Source organism: Podarcis filfolensis (assembly GCF_964270895.1).
Source record: "Podarcis filfolensis genome assembly, chromosome: 13".
Taxonomy (NCBI): domain Eukaryota; kingdom Metazoa; phylum Chordata; class Lepidosauria; order Squamata; family Lacertidae; genus Podarcis; species Podarcis filfolensis.
In genome coordinates this window covers 37,082,787-37,102,735 of record NC_139615.1, presented here as the reverse complement: position 1 = coordinate 37,102,735, position 19,949 = coordinate 37,082,787, and the positions used below count along the sequence as shown (strand labels likewise).

At 46.6% G+C, this 19,949-nt stretch overlaps 1 protein-coding gene across 9 annotated transcripts in view; it reads left to right on the top strand.

The window, feature by feature from the left end:
* SHANK1 (SH3 and multiple ankyrin repeat domains 1) overlaps positions 1 to 19,949 on the top strand; it is a 122,484-nt gene that overhangs the window by 44,409 nt on the left and 58,126 nt on the right. For 8 of the 9 annotated variants that reach the window (XR_014540979.1, XR_014540980.1, XR_014540981.1 and 5 more), the window contains 7 exons: positions 1,942 to 2,109; positions 2,345 to 2,461; positions 4,370 to 4,447; positions 6,940 to 7,006; positions 9,056 to 9,341; positions 11,751 to 11,917; positions 15,591 to 15,704. Coding sequence is in view for 6 of the 9 variants with exons in the window: in XM_083582337.1 (XP_083438463.1) it covers positions 1,942 to 2,109; positions 2,345 to 2,461; positions 4,370 to 4,447; positions 6,940 to 7,006; positions 9,056 to 9,341; positions 11,751 to 11,917; positions 15,591 to 15,704 (997 nt within the window). In the remaining 3 variants the exon portion in view is untranslated. The remainder of the gene's footprint in view (positions 1 to 1,941; positions 2,110 to 2,344; positions 2,462 to 4,369; positions 4,448 to 6,939; positions 7,007 to 9,055; positions 9,342 to 11,750; positions 11,918 to 15,590; positions 15,705 to 19,949) is intronic. The other variant, XM_083582334.1, reaches the window with a different exon arrangement.

Below are 19,949 nucleotides of genomic sequence, written 5' to 3'. Positions count from 1 at the left end.
ACACTGCCTGCACTTTTGGAGGAGTCACGCTTTTGGAGGCTGCATGTTGATCAGCTAAGTTATTTTCTCATGCGCCGGAACTGAGAGCCTTTCAACGATCTCTGGCTCTTCCTTACTTGCTCCCCTTTGCCACTTGCCCCAGACAGTAAGAGTGGAATGGACTCCCTTGGGAAGTTGTGGACTCTCCTTCCTTGGAGGTTTTTAAGCAGAGGTTGGATGGCCATGTGTCATGGATGCTTTACAACAACAATAATAATTTTATTATCAATACCCTGCCCATCTGGCTGGGTTTCCCCAGCCACTCTTTAGTTGAGATTCCTGAATCGCAGGGGGTTGGATTAGATGACCCTCGGGGGCCTTTCCAACTCTACAATTCTATGTTGTTATTAATCATAATTATAATTCTTAATGTATATATAGCTTCATGCCAAAATAGGTTTCTAAGCAGTATGCAATAATAAAAACCAGTGACACAAACATTGAGGTATAAGCACATGTGATTAAAATATGCAATAAAAGAATCCAATTAAAACAGTGCAGAATTTAAAACAGGAGGTTCAAGTCAAGAAGGGGCGTCTCCACCCCCATTGTTCAGCCCGGACACTGAAGTCCAGCTCTGAGGGCCTTCTGGTGGTTCCCTCACTGCAAGAAGTGAAGTTACTGGGAACCAGGCAAAGGGCCTTCTCGGTAATGGTGCCCGCCCTGTGGAACGCCCTCCCATTCGATGTCAAAGAAATAAACAACTATCTGACTTTTCATTCATTCATTCATTCATTCATTCATTCATTCATTCATTTATTCAAAGTTATAACAAAACATATTATCCAAAAACATATCCTTATTCCCCCCCCCGTTTTTCCTCCCTCCCCCCTCCCACCCACAAAACCCATCCCCCCACCCCACCCCCCGACTTCCCTCAGTTCCAGTCTTTGGTTTCTCCAATAACGCTATTTTCTGCATGTTACAGAATTGTGTAGATCTTCAAACTGTTTAGCTAATTATTATCAGTAAAAAAAAAATTGTGAATGTTTATTCAAAACCTGCCAAGGAGTCCAGTTCGCTTTGTTGCGTCTTCAAATACTTTGTAAAAGGTTCCCATTCACCCTTAAAGTCACAGTTATCCTTGTCCCGTAGCTTATATGTCAATTTTGCCAATTCTGCATAGTCCGTCAATTTTTCTTGCCGTGATTCTTTAGAACAACTATCTGACTTTTCAAAGACATCTGAGGGCAGCCCTGTTTAGGGAAGTTTTTAATGTTTGATTTAAAAAAAAAAATATTTTCAATGCAAATTTACAACAAAAATTACAAACATTGAATCCAAAATAAAACAGTACAAACAAGAAAAACAAAACAAAACACAAGAGGGGAAAAACACAAAAAACAAAACAAAACACACATCTACAAATAAAACCATATCATCATTCTAATCATTACGTACATAGACACATATTGACTTCCTTCCTTTGTTCTAAGACCTCAAAATTTTTGCTCTTTCTAAATTGTTGTGTCTAATATAGATTACCTCTATCTTTATACTTTTTACACCATTTTCCTCTTTATTTAACCCTGCAAAGCTTCATTCGTTACATACCGATATGCTTACTCCAGAACAATGTTTTTTCATATACTCTTTAGCACATCACAGCATTCATATGGGGACAATCAGACCAAAAATTATTAAAAGAATGGGAATGTGCTAATGTTTGATGTTTTATCGTGTTTTTAATATTCTGTTGGGAGCCACCCAGAGTGGCTGGGGAAAACCCAGCCAGATGGGCAGGGTATAAATAAATTATTATTATTATTATTAAGCAAGAGAATGCCTGTGTAAACAGGTGCACCTTCAAAAGCCCATACAATAAGCTACTGCAAGAGGAGCAATATGTTTCATTCCTCAAGAGGCCTTTGCCATTCATGCCGGCCTGTCTTCCTCCCACAGGCACTCTTGGACCTGGGAGGCTCACCCAATTACAAGGACCGCCGCGGGCTGACTCCGCTCTACCACACAGCTATGGTTGGAGGTGACCCACGCTGCTGCGAGCTTCTGCTCTACAACCGAGCACACATTGGCGCCACTGACGAGAATGGCTGGCAAGAGATACACCAGGTAAGGGCCTGCATATAGCGGCCGAGCTTCCAGGCACTCTTGAGATGCCCTGTCTGGCAGCCCTGGATTGTGTGCTTGAGAGGGCTAGGTTACCCATCTTACATCCTGTGTGTGTCTCCTGCCAGGGTTGGCTCCAAGCCTAAAGATTGAGGGGGGTGGCTGTGACTTGGCACCTGTCCATCTGACCATCTAGCCCACATCTTCCATTCCTGACCTCTGCTTCCCCACGTACCAGGCCTGCCAGCACGGACACTCACAGCACTTGGAGCACTTGCTGTTCTACGGCGCTGAGCCTGGGGCACAGAATGCGTCCGGAAACACGGCGCTACACATCTGCGCACTCTACAACAAGGTAGGAATGGCAGAAGTAGAAAAAGAAGATGCAGCACACATAACACGCCCTGTAGGGATGGGCATCTCTCTCTGTTTTGGTTTCTCGTTTTTCCAAACATAAATTTGGATTTCTCCACTTTCCTGTAGCAATTTGTGATTCGTTTAATTAAAAAAAAAAAAAAATCTCGTGAAAATTGGTCAGCGTTGTATTGCACATTTCCCCCAGCAATACATAATTGTGAAAAAAAAAAAATTCCTAATATATAATGCATTTTTGTACATCTTGTCTGGTTGGCAAACTGTATCGCAAAATTCGGAGAAGTATCGATTTCAAAGAACGATTGTGTTTCAGTTCACATACTGGTTTGGTTCTGTGAAGTGCGCATTTGGTAGTTTCTCATTAAAACATGGACGAATTTGATCCCCGATCCCCAACCCCCATACATACAACAGTTTGAGAATGGTCAGGCCGATGCCTTTGCTGTGTTCAATCCAAGTTTGCCTTTCCTTTTTGGGATGGAACTTGCGGGAAGTGGGCAGGTAGTGGGGAGGAATTGCACTGAGTCAGGGGTTGCCATTTTGGGTCATCGGCCAAAGCCCAGCAAGGGCCTGCCGTCCAATTTCAAAGAGACCCTGATAGATTTCCTCTTTGGTGTTGCTGCCAGTGCTGCAGTTAGGTCACTTTATACTGTAGGCCTTATTTCATTTCATTTCACTTTTAAATTTGTATACTGCCTTTCTATATTGCTATACACCAGGCTGTTTGCAAGCTGAAGAAACAACAAAGATCACACGCCGTATAACAATCTGATCCAGTACAAAAATGTCATTAAAAAAACATAACTTTAAAATAAACAACTTGTATCAAATAAACTAATATTCAGTAATCCGTTAGAATATAATAGTACACAATAAAATTACGTAGCAGCAAATAATAATTAAACAGAAATTCACTCTTTAACAATTACAATAAATAATTTCTAAGCCGTAATCAATAAAAATAACAGCAAGTCACAGTGCATAAAATAACACAGTACAAATTGAGAAACAAAGACACACAACTTAACAAATTATTTTTAAAGAAGCATCCCTGAACTTCTCTTCCCTCTTTCCAGTTGCTCCTAGGGCTGGAGGGTGGGGCAAGGCAGGTAATGATGACCAGCACAAAGTCTGTCTCCTCTTATGCCCCTCCACCTCCTCTTTAGATGGTAATGTGTATTACCTCATGGACTTCAAAAATGTGATAAGACAGCCCTGCTGTGTTTAGTGGCTCTCCTGATCATTCCGCTGAGTTGGGGCTCTTGACATCTGCCCTAAAGTCCTGCCCTGAGTGCACCACCAATTGCTGTTGCTGCCTTTTGCAAGGAAGTGAACAGCAGCGGGGCAGTGAGAAAGACCCAGCAGTCTCAGCGACCCTAGCACTATCCCTTCAGGTGACAGGTAGTGTGGGCTGAACCCAGAGCAAGGATGGGGGACCTTTTTCAGCCCAAGGACTGGATTATTTTCTGGGCAGCCTTCCAGGAGTTACTTGGCAGTGGTGGGTGAGGTCAGAGGCAAAAGCATGCAGAGCAATTGATGTAAGTATTACTTTTTGCACTGTAGTCTTATAATAAATTCTAATCTCATTTAACCCATGTTGGGACTTACCGATGCACACACATTCTTGCCACCTTTGCAGATCTCTTGATCAGGGGTTGCTAACCTGTAAACCGCCATGGGTTGTTGGGCTACAGCTCCCATCATCCCGGACCATTGTCTGTGCTGGCTGAGGCAGATGGGAGTTGGAGTCCCACGGCACTCGGCGTGCCACAGGTGAACCCTCTCTGCTCTAGCTAGCTGCTGGCAACTTGTCCACCGAGAACAGTATGGATGGAAGATGTGCCTTATTCATTCCTTCTCTTTCTCCTCCCCCTCCCCTATCTCCCAGGAGAGCTGTGCCCGCATCCTGCTATACCGGGGAGCCAACAAAGAGATCAAGAACAATCATGGTCAGACTGCCTTCCAGGTGTGTGTGGTGAATGGGGTTCAAGGGAGAGCGAGAGTGGGGCACACTGACCTAATCTGAATCAAGACATCACAGGACTCAGCCCCTGAATGCCTTGTCTCTGCCCTAGACCATGTCAGTATGGGTGTTTGGGGATTTAGGTGGATCTATTATACTAAGGGGGATGTGGGTGGCACTGTGGGTTAAACCACAGAGCCTAGGACTTGCTGATCAGAAGGTCGGTGGTTCGAATCCCCGCGATGGGGTGAGCTGTCGTTGCTCGGTCCCTGCTCCTGCCAACCTAGCAGTTCGAAAGCACGTCAAGTGCAAGTAGATAAATAGATACTGCTCCAGCAGGAAGGTAAACGGCATTTCCGTGCGCTGCTCTGGTTCGCCAGAAGCGGCTTAGTCATGCTGGCCACATGACCCAGAAGCTGTACGCCGGCTCCCTCGGCCAATAAAGCGAGATGAGCGCCGCAACCCCAGAGTCGGCCATGACTGGACCTAATGGTCAGGGGTCCCTTTACCTTTATTATACTAAGGAATAATAATTTCCTGGTTTCACTTGTTGGGATTGCCCTGCACTCTTTGCCCTGCACTTCTCACAAGGAAATAGGTACGTTTCTTTTGCTGGCTGATTCTGTAGATCTGGAACTAGGCGCTCTCACCTTGTCGCCAGCATTGGCGCCTTGGCGTCATTAATTCTGCATAGCATAGGAGACACGAGAAGGGATCAGTTTCTCCATCTCCTCCTTGCACTAAATCCCCAAAACCATCAGATGGAGCTCACAGTCCCCCTAGATGTGGTTCAAAATACTGTAGCAAAAAAGGGTGCTTGGGAGTTCTGAAGGCAAATAGGACCAGTAGCTCTGCCCTGCTTGTAGGAATCACAGAAGTCATAGAAAGCTGCCTTATACTGAGCTAATGGCCATAGGTCCATCTAGCTTAGTAATTTCTCTCTAACTGGCAGTGGCTCTCTAGGGATTCAGGCTGGGGGTCTCTCCCAGCCCTATCTGGAGATGCCAGGGATCGCCCCCCGGGGGCTTCTGCATGCACAGGAGATGCTCTACTGCTGGGCCACAGCCCCTCCCTTTAGCTGATATACTGCAAACCTCTCCTTGGCCTAGACTGAGTCAGAGAATGTGAACGTATCTGCAGCATGAGGTCCTGGACAATACAGTGGTATAAACTAAGTAAGACCCAGAATTCCTTTCAACTCTGCATGAGTTAAGGCCCATATTCTCCAGATATGCTGGAGTCCTTTGGCCAATGCCTGGACGGGAGATTGCCTGGGAGTCCCCTGTAGGCCACCTTGCACTCCGTGGAGGAAAGGTGGGGTGTATATTTAATTAGGAAGGGAAAGAGGCATGGTGAAGAATTGGGCACTTTCTCATAGACAGCAGGTGAGGTGTGCTAGCTTGGGTAAGGAGGAGTGGCATGCAGGTAAGTAAACAGGCTGGCACAGGGTTCTCCGTCGCTCCTCTGCCACGCAGCCCAGAAATGATGCAAGAGTTCCAATCCTATACTAGGAAAAAGATAAATAAATGGCAGTCTAGTAGCTTTTTTTTCTAGTAGCTTTTTTTTTTTTGAGGGGGAGGAGTGTGGCTTTTGTGGCAATTTTGCCTCTTCCACCTGATTTAAAGTGGTATAAACCTCAGCCAGGCTCTGGAGCCAAAAGTCTGCCCCAAGGGGCCGGAAACCCCCCCCCCCCCAGCTCCTTTTAAACATTGGTTTCAAATTTTATTTAGCTTCCAGCCTCGTTCTTCAGATTCCCATGCCTACTAAGCAAAGGAAAGTTTGGTTTGAGCGGGAGGGTTTGTAAACTGAACACAAGTGAACTGGGTTAATTTAGGTCCGTGAGAATAAGTCCTCCTCTCGGAGTATTTGAGGGCAAATACTCCTCCATGTTTGTGGCTTCTCAGCAGCCCTGAATTTCCACACGCCTTTCTTTGAACAGGGTTGCAGCCAGGAAATTGGGGTGGGGGGCACTTCTGTGTCACATCTCTTACCCCCTCCGCTTTTGGTAGGCTAAATATTGGATGAGCTTTAGTGGACTTATTTACAAGGCTGTGCTAAACCTGTGTCTGGGATGCATCACCCCAAGCTGCAGACAAGGGTTCATATGAAGGATGATGATGATGATGATGATGTACTACTATTAAACCATAGAAAACTCAGGGGAAACCCATGTTCAAACTGCTCTCCCTGACATTTAATTTTTCAGGATCAGGTATTGGGAAGGTGGGTATGAAGAAGCAAGCCATAATGTGAAATCTCCACTTTGAAGTGGACACAAGTTTACCCAGTTTTAGCCTTCGGGGTGGGCTAAGAAATTGCCTTACGTTGGTAGCTAGTGGATTCCGGCGACAGAGGGCCAAATGGAGGGATCCAATCACTGCAGCCTTGAGTTTCTTAAACAGACCAAAGTTGAGTGATCCCTAGTTTTGTACAGTTTTGTCAGCGCTCCTGAGGAAAAATAAACATTGTGCATACACATATTCTCTCCATGTTAGGTTGCGGTCATTACAGGGAATTTTGAGCTGGGAGAGCTGATCAAGAGCCACCGCGACTCAGATGTTGGTGAGTTTGATTGCAGGGTGGGTGCTGTTAACATTCCTCCACTACGAACATAAAGGATTTGCAGTGCAATTAGATAACATGCCTACTCACACGCAAGTCCTCTTGGCTATATGGCTACACTTCCTCCCCTACACCCATTCCCCCCTCCACACACACCAGTACCAATGAGCACCCTGAATATGGTAGTTCTCTAATGAGGAAAATAATTTTTAAGGAATGCTTCACAACTACAATTCCCAGGGAACTTTGTGGGGATAACATGTCGGGTCATAACACTAAGCCACAATTTAGCATTATGAAAATGAACCCAGCCTCTCGCCCTGAGATTGCATGCTCCTCTACCCTCACCTTCAATGCAGCTGCAAGGAATAATTCATGTTCGTTTGCTTTTGTTTTAAATCAACGTAAATTTTGCAGATTGTCCAAGCACTATAAACTGTGGTTAATCTTAGCAATCGCTAGCGGAAACAATGTATCTTCAAACTGCGGTTTATGAAGCTGGTTTGGTTTCACTGAGTATGGTTAAGATTCACCACAGTTTAGTGTTTGGACGATGTACTAAACAACTTCTTATCTAAAACAGAAGTGGAAGCTTCTAATCCCTTTGCAGCCATGCCAGAAAAGGAGTGAGGAGGGGGAAGTGAACAACCTTGGAAAGTCTTGCTTCATTCTAACAAGGGTTTAGCATTATGATGCCTGTAGCCCATGAGAGCTGAACTGGTTTAAATTCAGCATTGAGCCTCTTTTCACAAATGACACCTTGGTTTTTGCACTTTCTTTATTCATAAAGTAAATAGAAAACCTTGGCAAGACTGTACAATTGATTTATATGTTACTGTCTTCTGCCTTAGCAGTACTCACGAAGTGTACATTCTAAAATGTAAATGAAAGCTTGTAGGGGCCTTAGGCCTGCAGTAGGATATGGCACCAACTGCTTGTTTTGTGCCACTTAGTTGACATCACAGAGACCAACGTTGAAGAAATCCCAGGTAACTGGACATTTGATGGTGGCACCTAGGAATTCACTTGTTTATCCAGGCTGCTGCATTACTGGAGCTTTTAAAACATGATTTGGGCTCTCTTAAAAATTGTGCTAACTTGCAGGAAATTGGCATGTTTTGCAAGCCCTGATAGAGGCAGCCTGACTTGCATAGCTGAGCTCTTCCCCACTGCTGCACCGCTGTTGCTGTCATAATCTTCTCCACACTATCAGTGTCTTGACCTCTTCCATTTTCCTCTCAGCCATTTGCTGCCTGCTCTTTTCCAGGCCCAGTTTCAGCACTCTTGGGCAGCTGCCAGGACCCCAGAATCTTGTGGGGGAGGGGGTATCCGCCTGCACTAATCCCTGCCCATCATCTTAAATTTCCCACAATGCTCCAGAGTGCCCAATATAGTACCATTACAGGACATTGTGGGAAGTTGAGGGGTGCCATTTTGATTTTCCACAGTGCTCCATAGCAAGTCTATGTAGGACACTGGGAACATTGCGGGAAATGTAAAACAGCAGCTCATAGCCATGGTTATCAGGTAGGCTCACAGCCATTGAGATCGCCAGCATTACAGAAGGTCTTCTGGGGGCACTTCTGTGGGAAAGGTCCCCACTCAACCCTAGAGCCAACAAGTCACCCCATTTCACACATTCAGATTTTGCCAGTCAGTGGGGAGCGACGGAGAGCTGTGCAGGTTGCCAGAGCCTTCTCCCTCACTGCTGGAAACCCTTTTCAGCTGCCCCTCAGGCTTCTGGGTTTCCAACAGGCATTTCCCACGCATTTTCAAGCACATCCGTGCGACCATATGACCTAGAACCATGTTTTTTTCCAAAAACATAAGGTGAGAGTCCCGAGAAGCTAAACGGCATGCTCAGCAACACCACCTGAACATTTAACTATGCTAGCCTCCCACAAGAAATTGCAGCGTAACACACAGGCCTGCATCAGCTGTGCTCACAACCCATTAAGGCTTTTGGTTGCAGGGTAGAAATCCCCATGATGTTCTCCTCCCCAGCTTTCCTGTTTCAAATCTGTCCTTTGACATCTGCGTCCCTTTCAGTCCCTTTCCAGGAGACCCCGCAATACGTCAGCCGGCGTCGGGACGGCTCCCAGAGCCTGGCGGTGCCGCACACTTTGCTGCGAGCCAACAGCGACACCAGCATGAACCTCCCAGACTGGATGCTTTATGCCCCGCCGTCCACCCCGTCTGCCACTGTGGCTGTGCAGAGCCAGAAGATCACCACAGGAACCCTGCGCAGCTCCAGCAGTCCCCGTGGCGCTCGCAGCCGCTCTCCATCACGCGGGCGCCACACGGACGAGGCTAAGAAGCAACGCGGTCGACCCAGGTAGGCTTGGGGCTTCATATGTGAGGCTCCAGGCTTCAGTGATCTGAGATAAGCCAATAGAGACAGATGTGATTTGTGATTTGATGAAGATTACAGTGGATTTCTTTCGCAATTTCAAGAGGATTTGTTTCACTGGTTCTAGTGTGTGTGCTTGTCCATGCACACACACACTCGCCCTCTCTCTCCCCCGATTCCTTTGGCACCTATTCTTTCACCCAACTATTCTGCGTTCCTCAGTCACCTAAATTGCTCCCCTTTCCCCCTGTCTTCTTGGTTGCTTCGCTTTCTCTTGAGATACTCAGGTGCCAATCTCGGTCTTGGAAAAGCACATATAGTTGATAAGAGGAAATGGGAAAGTTCACCACTTCCTCCAGTTTCAGCTCTATGTACTTTTCAAGGGAGAAAACACTTGGTGCCTCATAATGAATGGTGTGGCAGGCATCCAGGGACTTTGTTGTGCCAGGGGAAGACCTCCAGAATGCCACATTGGTACATGTGGGGCTGAATACCTGGTTTCCCTTTGAAAGGGGCTGGGATCCAGTGATGCAGCAGGATAATTTTAGACCCTGGACTTAATGGTCTTACTGGGGGCTCTTTATATGACAATGTGTATTTCAAAATGTGGCAAGCCAGCCTGCTGCTTGCTGGGGGAACCAGGGTGCTTCCTTCACATCCTGCTGCTTGGGCCCTGGGCATCTGTCCCCAAGTCCTTTCCTGATGGCACAGCTGCCAGGATCGGACAGGTTCGGGAACACCCAACAGGAGCGAGCCAGCAGTAAATCCCCCGAGCAAATTGGAGTTTGCTGTTTATTAGCAAAGCAAGATCAGCACAGGAGTGTCAGACCTAATCTCAAGTCTTCTCCCATGAAGCAGTTGCTGAGACTAAAGCTCCCCACCTCCCCATAGCCAGCTATGTCTCCACCTCTCCAGGGCATTTCCCAAGCAATCAGAGACTGCACCTGCAGGCCTGTCTTTGCTTCTCCCTCTTCATGCCTCTCCTGATTCTGGGAGACCAGGAGGGAGGGGAGCTTGTCACAGCAGGAGATACATGTGCCTCTTCACAAGCCTGACCAATACCTGCCTCTTGGCCTCCCTTGTCTCCTGCTTTAGCTTCTGCCTCTGATTCTGGATTTCTCTGTGCCACAGACTTTCTTAGCTCACTGAGAACTGTTACCTCTTCAGCTTCCAACACCTCCTCTTCCCAGTCTTCTCCCTCTGACCACTCGTCGTCGTCCCACCACCAACCCCCGGGCTCTAAGCCTTCTTCACTTGGGGGTTCCCCAGCTGGCTCCTCCCACCATTCCTCTGTATCCAACACGCCCTTGAGATGGAATGAGATCTGTCTCCTCTTGGGAAAAAGAGTGGCTTGGGGCTGAAATGGATATGATGTGGGGGTTCAAAATTTCTCAGTTTTTTTTGTGTGTGTATTTTTTAAAAGCCAAACACAACACCTTAAAAGTAGCCAGAGGGATAGCCTTCAATCTTTACCAGAGCAGCAGCGTTGGGGGAAGGTGGAGGTGTTTAAATCCCCGGCTCCCTCCTCTCATTTCTGCACTACTCTCCCAATCAAGACCACAAATCCTTTTTTGTGCTATTAGCCCCACTGGAGAAAAAAGACAGGAAGAATAAGAGTAAATCCATTCTCTGAGTGTGGATCCTTCTGTAGGCAAAACAGCACCGAGGGGTTATCCAAAAATAGCCCAATTTGGACTGTGCTCTGTGGGCAAAGGATGTTTGTTAAGTGTTCTTGGGGGAACCATAAGACCAGGATGGGGAGTAGGAATGGAATGGAGTCTCCTGAAAGAAGGCCGAGCTGGCTGACTGGGATCCTGAACAAGAACACTCTGTGCTGCAACATTTTATCGCAGGCCATGCTTCTGCCACATTAAATGTGCATTAAATTTACGTATTTTAAATAGAATAGCAAGAGGCTACCAGGAATGTGTCATAAAGGGTGGGTGAGGAGTTTGCAGGAGTCCTAATGAAAATCCACCCCACCCCACCCCCGGTTGCTAATTGCCCAAGACGTAGCAGCTTCCATCCTGAGCTGGGAACAGCTTTGGGAGGAAACTTTTGTTGAGATCATGGTGCAGGGAGGAAGGGTCAAGAAGCCCCATTCCCTGTACGCTGCAGTCTGAACCCTGAATAGGGAACCCTGCTGCTGTAATGTTAAAGGATGGTGACAATGACAGTGATGTTGATGATAATCACGACAGAAAGATTGAAGTGAACACATGCATTTTAACTTAGTGCATAGCTTGGCCCTCCAGGCCAATGAAGAAAATCAGAGTGTTTGCAAGAGGCCTCTCTCTGTAGGGTAGAGCAGAGGCGAGAGGAGAAAGATGCAGGTCAGGTTCAGGACTCGGTCGGATCATACTTGCCTAAATCTTGGTCTCTCTCTCTTGGCAGCTCCAGTGGCTACCAGAAGGAGTCTGCTGGGGGAAGCACGCTGAGTAGCCGGGGAGTGAAGCGGAAACTCTATTCGGCTGTGCCTGGTCGCACGTTCATGGCTGTGAAACCGTACCAGGTCCAGGCCGAGGGTGAGCTCTCCATCAGCAAGGGCGAGAAGATCAAGGGTACGTTGATCTCTGCGCACACCCTTGGATTGCCTAGGGAATCTCTCTGAGCCCCACGACGCCTGGGTTCTTGGGGAGAGACCAAAGGGCTTATCATGGGTGTTCTTTGACTTTGTCGTAGCCAGCCTCACATACATACAAAAACGAAGAAGCAGAACAGTTGGGCTTCCTAAAGAGAAAGAAAGAGAGAAATTATAATTACAGTCCTACCCATCCCTTCCATTGATGCCAGGGAGTAAATCTTCAGGACCAGCCATTCCCAGTCTGGTGCCCTGGAAATGTTTTGGACTGGAACTCTCACCATCCCTGACCATTGCCCATGATCACTGGAGCTGATGGGAGTTGCAGTTCAGCAACATCTGGCAGCATCTGGTTGAGGAAGGCTGATCTGGATCTATGGGAAAGACATGTTACATGCGGGCTAGATGAGGACTCCATGGAGTGTTTGGGGGCTTTTTAAGGACCCAGTTTAAAAGCATGGAGTGGCTCTGTACTTCCCCCAACATGTGCCCACACAGTTTTCTCAGCAGGAGTGGGGAAACCCAGATTTTACACTCAGTGGGAGCAGGGAGAAACAACAATATATACCCAGATGGTAGGGTTTGATGAGTCCCTTAGTCAGGAAGGAACTTGAGCCTCTCTCTGAATACAGTGGAACCTTGGTTCTCGAACTTAATCCGTTCCGGGAGTCCATTTGACTCCCAAAACCATTCAAAAACCAAGCCGCGGCTTCTGATTGGCATCAGGAGCTTCTTGCACTCAAGCGGAAGCCGCGCCAGACGTTTGGCTTCTGAAAAACATTCGAAAACCAGGACACTTACTTCTGGGTTTTCGGTGCTCGGGAGCCAAAACGTACAAGTACCAAGGCGTTCGAGAACCAAGGTACGACTGTATAGGGAGGTTGCCCCCTACCTTGCACTTTCAGAATATTGCGTTTGGCTGATACAGCTGTAGCTGAGAATCAGGGAAACTGTGAGGCTTGGCTTGTGTTTGTTTGTGTGTGCGTGTGTGGTCTTTAGTTGGTGTCTAGAATGTCTTGGTGTGCATCTGTCAGCCACGCATGAGTGGCCCGTTGTCTTAAGTGTGTGTCTGTGTCCAGAGAAAGGTGGCCAGATCAGAATTTTGTGAAGCAGGGATTATTTTTGAACTGCGGTACCTGAAATAAGAGACGTGATATATTCTGTCGGAACGTAGGAAGTCTCCTTAGATAAGCTTTGGAACATTTATCCATCTAGCCCAATACTGGGCGGTATTCAACTAAGTCCTATTCGGAGTCGACCCGTCGGAATTAATGAAACTAAGTCGTGTCCATTAACTTCAGTGAGTCTGTTCTGCATAGGACTGGTGTTGCCGCCCTCCGTCTCCACAGACTGGCGGCGCCTCTGCAGGTTCACAGGCAAATGTCGTTTCCATCACCTACTACCATATCCTTTTAACTGGAAATGCTGGGAATCAAATCCCAAATACAAAGCATGTGCTGTCATTGAGAGCTATGATATTTCCCCTGCTGAAGATAGAGCAATGAAGTTGAAAGTGCACCCGCTGTGTTCAATGGGGCTGTGATATTCTAGGGCAGTGATTCTTAAACTGTGTTGTATCACAGACCACAGTTCTGCTTAGCTTCTTCTTTGAGGACTGCAACATTCTTTTACTGCCACCACGTTGGAGGAAGACCAGTCACTTCACAGGCTTACAAATAAGAAATTTCCTTCTGCACTCCCGTGCAGTTGTACAAAGCAGGACTAAAAGTAAGAATGGGGTGGGGAGCAATTGTGAACCAGCACAAATCTCTGCCCCCAAGAACATGCCCTATAGAACTGGTGATTGATTCTACAGGCAACGGCCAGTGAAATCTATACAAGGTTTATAATTGTGCTGTTGCTCAATTTACAAATACAAGAAATGCTGTGAAACAAGACTGCAAAAATGCTGTCAGTACAAGAAATGCTGTGAAACAACATAGCCATAGGACCTTAAATGAATGGTGTGACATCTCCTAAATAGTACAGTACAAAATGGAGGTCTGCAAGTGATTTCAGAGGACTCACAAATAGGAGTTCAGTGGTCTAACTGCTGCAGATTGCACAGCTCAGTGGAAGGCTGGTCAGCTAGACCTTTTTACAAAGACTTTCAGAGCAAACCTATACTGAGTTTAATGGAGCTCATTCCCAAGTAAGTGCCTATAGGATCACAAACTAGATGAGGACCATGGTGCTTGGACAGATGCTTATAGATATATATTTGATACTGAAGGTGTTGATGGCTTCTGGCTTTCAAAAATGCTGCAGAAAACCCAGCCAACTAGTATTTAGCAATCTGCAAAGGAATTAGAAGATCTCAAGACACTGTGCAGTAAGCAAATTACTAGGGGAGAGTGAGACCCTATTCTTCCTAAGATAAGGGACCAGGTTTTACTGAAGGCCTGGTCTACACAAGCTACAGTTAAGTAGGCTTGAGGATGCAGAATTCTGGGAATGGTACAATGGACTGTATCACTTCAGAGTGCAGATGGAGAACATAATTTTTGAATGTTCCTCTACATCAAAAGTTTCAACACAGCATACTAAGGATTTTTTTTAGGGCTTTGGGAGCATTGACAATGGTGGACAACTGGTGTTCATTGAAGCCCCAGAAAAGCATTCTAGTCTTCAACGCTAGTCCTTTCCCAGCTCCCTAAGGATGTCTCCTTCCAGTGCTGGGCCTGGTGGAAAAAAATGTCTTGGAAAAAACGGAGACTAGTGGCCATTTCTGGGTGCTGTGATCTTGTACGATTTCATGCCAAGATCTCTCAAGCGCACACACCCAGCACATTTTCAGGGCTGCATTTTGCTCTTCTGCGAGAGCATGGGCCCCAAAATTCACATCTTTTGGACTCTGTGGTCTCGTGCAGATCATGTGACTTCCACAGGAGCATGGCTAGGAAGACGTGCATCATGGTTTTGGGAGTCAAGATACTGGAGAGTATGTACTGCTGGACTGTGGAGAACAGTTAAGTAATCACTGTTCCAGAAAATGCATTTAGATTTCTTTCCCAGCATCCCAAGGAATATGTGAGGGTTCTAATACATGCTTTTAAACAACATTCCCGCCTCCCCTCCAATGCTCTAGAAGCTTGTATTTTAAAGCAGAAGATGTAAAATGAAAGGTGATGGATCACAACATTGTCTGGAAAAAAAACCTGCAGAACAATGGTGCGCCTTCCGCAGCCCTCCAGGTGTTGTTGGATTCCCAACTCCCATCAGCCCAAGCCAACATGGCCAATGGGCAGGGACGATGGGAGTTGTAGTCCAGTGAAATCTGGAGAGCCACAGGTGGCCCAGTCATGCTGCTTTCAGATGCTGGGGACTAGAAACAACAATGAAAAGCAAGTTCCACACAGAAGGACCCAACACTTACTCATTTATCAGCTTAAAATCATGTTAGCAGGGTCCCCAGATGCAGGGAGTATCTGAGAATGCTCAGAGAGCACACCTTCAAAAAAAAGGGGGGGAGAGGCAGGGCTTTTAACGACGACGGCTAATTGGATTCAGTTTGCTACTCTAACCAGGTCTCTGTTAGGTCAGGTTTGGCCCCTGTGCCACAGTGGCTCTGAAGAAGTAACAAAATGGTGAACGGCTGGCCACCTTCGTCCAAAGCGTGTTCGCGCCCCTAACAGTGCCCTTCTCCTTTTCAGTGCTGAGTGTTGGGGAAGGAGGCTTCTGGGAGGGACAGGTAAAGGGCCGTGTGGGCTGGTTCCCATCGGACTGCGTGGAGGAAGTACCCAATAAATCACAGGAAGGGAAGCAAGGTAGGTGCTCCAAACTGCCCTCTAGCCCCTTTCTCTCCTATATATATATACACACAAGTACATATAGATTATCTAGATCTACACACACACACACTTATGTAGCCAAAATAGCACCATCCATGTATAAGAGGGAGTTATCAGCAGTCTTGGGGGAAGCCCAAGCTTTGTAGAAGTGCAAAAAAACCCAAAAAACAGTTTTAAGGGAGAGGAACCTCCAAGTAAGGGGGAAATGTCAAAGCAGCTTCGTGAGGACTGAGCACGCTGTTTGGGCACAGAATGCTGACTGGCTGTTGGGGGGAAGGAAAGCAGGAGACGAGGGAGAATGGAAAGGGAAGGAATATTTAGTGTTTTGTTGGAAGCCGCCCAGAGTGGCTGGGGAAACCCAGCCAGATGGGCGGGGTATAAATAATAAATTATTATTATTATTATTATTATTATTATTATTATTATTATTATTATTGAAAGAAGGCATGTCTGACAGGCTGGCTGGCTTGGCACCCACATAGCTTGTGCTTGGCCAAAAGTGCCTCTCTACCTTATCAGCCATACTCAACGACTTCGAAAGTGGGGAGACACTTTCAGCACTTTTGGTGGGGTGGGGGACGTGGAGAAATTGTTAAGCATTTGTGCTACGCAGAAGGAGACATAGGGTTTTAGTCAAGTAACTTTTACGCAGAGTAGAAACGTTGAAAGTAATGGTTGTGGCTAACTTAGGTCCGTTAATTCCAATGGCTAAAATTTGATTTCAGTGGGTAAAAATGTGACTACAACCCATGCATTTAATATCCAGTAGCTAAGGCTTCTTCCTCCCCTCCTCTTCCATGTTTCGGAAATGAGTTTTGTCACTGTGACAGGTACAGGGAGCTATCTTTGCTTGCTTAAGGGTCATTTCCCCCACAAAAAGCCCCCCACACCATGCCCCTGTGGAAGAATGCTATTAAATTGTTGTGAGGTAATTTGGCTGTCCTCAATAGGGGCTTTATCACCCCTTTTCATCTTCTATCCCTACACCTTTTTAGCTTTTAGCATTAATCACTATGGGATGATGACATTTCCATATATTTCAAGGAAGAACACGTTGGCCCCCTTTTGACATTACATGTCCTCCTCACTTCCATGTGAAACCCATATGGAGGGAAGAAGCCAGAAAATGGAGGGACAGCCAAAATAAAAGTAGAGTAGGCAACAGTCTTCGGTTTAATTTCTGCCCCCGCCTCCTCCATCACAGATTTTCTTTTTAAAATTTGAGGGTTTTTTATTATTATTTTAAAGCATGGAATTGAAGTGCCATCACCAGCAGCAACAGTGTACTGCTCCTTCCACGCACACTTGTCCCCAGATTTTCACCGCTACAGACTTTTCCAACTTCTATCTTCTATCACTCTTTACAACATGGGTGTCCCTTCAAGTGTTATTCAACTCCAGCTCCCATCAGCCTCAGGCAGCATGGCCACTGGTCAGTGGGTGATGGAACTTGTAGTCCAATAACACATAGGTAAAGGTAAAGGGGTAAAGGGACCCCTGACTGTTAGGTCCAGTCGCGGACAACTCTGGGGTTGCAGCGCTCATCTTGCTTTATTGGCCAACGGAGCCGGCATACAGCTTCCTGGTCATGTGGCCAGCAGGACTAAGCCGCTTCTGGCGAACCAGAGCAGTGCACGGAAACACCGTTTACCTTCCCGCCGGAGCGGTACCTATTTATCTACTTGCACTTTGACGTGCTTTTGAACTGCTAGGTTGGCAAGAGCAGAGACTGAGCAACGGGAGCTCACCCCGTTGCGGGGATTTGAACCGCCGACCTTCTAATCGGCAAGCCCTAGGCTCTGTGGTTTAACCCACAGCGCCACCCATGTCCCTGCCAATAACACATGGAGGGCCCTAATTTCCTCATGCCTGGTCTTCATGTTTATCATGCAGTTTAACTGTGACCGAACTCTAGGAAGTGAAGACCCCCACACGTTTTTTAACTGGCCTTATTTTCTTCCTGTCACATGCTGTTCCCCATTTTCAAAATGAAATACAGGGACAGTGGACTGGTATCCACAGCATGACCATGCATGAGGGCTCCTGGACATGAGATGGTGCACACTTTGCTCCTTCCCTGTTGTTCTGCTGCTGCACCAAACCATGGTTTGACTTAGTGTGACCTCTGAGCCACTAACTCTCCTGGACAAACCCATGGGACAAATCTTGGTTACAGCTTGTGGTTAGTCTCACCATGAACCTAGGTTTGGACAACATGCTAAGCCCAAGGCATGGCTTAACTCGGCAGCAGAACAATCAGGCAGGAGCAAAGCAGCCACAATTTCCAGTACGTCATGTTTCGGTTTAACATGATGTGCGAATCAGACCATAGCACATTTACAACGATGCTCCTATACTCAAAACCCTGCATGCACACACACACGTTGCACATTGTTGGAAACTTTGCTGGCTGGCTGCGTTAGTTTTTTGCTGCCATCAGCTACCCACGTTGGCTCCTAAAGAAGGGGGTATGAGTAATCAGATTGGTAAACTGGCTGCAACTGGTTCCCTTTTTGTAAACGCAAGATTATTTAACGAGGAAGTTCAATCTCACATTGGATCTGTATGTGCTCACTACAAAATAGTTACAATCAGTGCTTTTTTTCCTGGGGGTACTCATGGGTACGCAGCACTGGCACCTTTTTTGTTTTCAAATGTTAAACATGTGGCACTTACTGTAGCAATTTCATGGTGAGTACCAGCACCTTGATAAAAGCACTGGTTGCAACTCAAGACGCATCTGGTAATATTTAGTATCTCGATAGGCAGTTAGGCAGGGCCTCGAGGGGAACTGGTAGGCTGGCATTCTTTGTTTATAGACAACTGAGACAGATTTAACCTAGTCACAGGCTAAATCTAATGAATGCGATCTAAGCGCATTCTCCCAGACAGAATTGTCCTACAATATGTTGTTACTACGCCTAACAGTTCAAAATGAGCCTCACCAGCTGCAATGTGCGAAATAGCAGCCTGCGCACTAGATGGTGCCTTCATCATTACTCGAAAGAAGAGGCAATTCCCTGCTCAAAAGAGTTCTAGAGTGGCAGAGGGCGGGGGGCCGGCAAGGTGTCAATAAGGACATTTATGTTCAAATGTATATTTCTACATATGAACTACCCTTCATCCTCATAGGTGCAAGGATATGTACAAGTGATGCAACTAAACTAGTCATACCCGGATAAAATGCAATACCCCCTTCCAAGGAAACTAAACACATTTTAAAACAGTTCAAGTAATAGAACGGACTAACAGCAATCACCTGTACTTAAAGTGCCCAGGCAAATACAAAGGTTTTACTCTGATGCCAAAAGAATTGTAGTGCTGGCACCAGTCATAAAGTATTATCATCATCATCATCATCATCATCATCATCACTATTTATTTTGTAAGTAAGACCGCAAACCTAACTATCCTGCACAGTTTTTTACTATCTTGCTGGGGTCTGGCAGAGGAGGGCCGCAGAGATCCAGCCTTCCTGCAGCAGCCCAATACATTTGTGTGCAGGGTCCAAGTAGGGAGTTTCCCTCCCGTAGCTGCCTGTTTGGTTTCTATGATGGGTGCAGAGGAAGAATGGTCCATCCATAAGGCAGAATGAGATAGCCACCTCCGGAGGCAGAATCCATGGCGGACCTCCTCTGCCACAACCAGAGATGTAAGGAGAAGCATCTGCATTAGCTTCCGGTTTTTGGAGCATCATCAGAGACCTCTGTGCAGTTCCGCGGGGCTCTCACGAGATCTCACCGCAACCTGGAGGCTACAACCTTCGGCGGGGGCAGCACAGGAGGTTGCATGGCAAATGCACAGGGCGTCACCTTCTCCTTTCGCCTCAGGCGGCGAAATGGAACGGGCTGCCCCTGGAATGGAGCACTCCACCAGCTCATTCACTCGCCTGCATGGAAGTCCCTGTCACCAGTGACTACCAGGCATTGTAGATCCAAAGCTACTACGAACTACAATAAAGTTGTACCTTGGAAGTTGAATGGAATCTGTTCTGGAAGTCCGTTTGTCTTCCAAAACTTTCAGAAACCAAACGTTTGGAAGCTCCTGCAGCCAATCGGAAGCCGTCGGACATTCAGCTTCCAAAAATAGTTTGCAAACCAAAACAGTTGCTTCCGGGTTTGCGGCGTTCGGGAGCCAAAAGCTTTGAGAACTAAACTGTTTTATAACCAAGGTATGACTGTAATAACATGCCACCAGTGCACATATGTGCACATGTGTGTG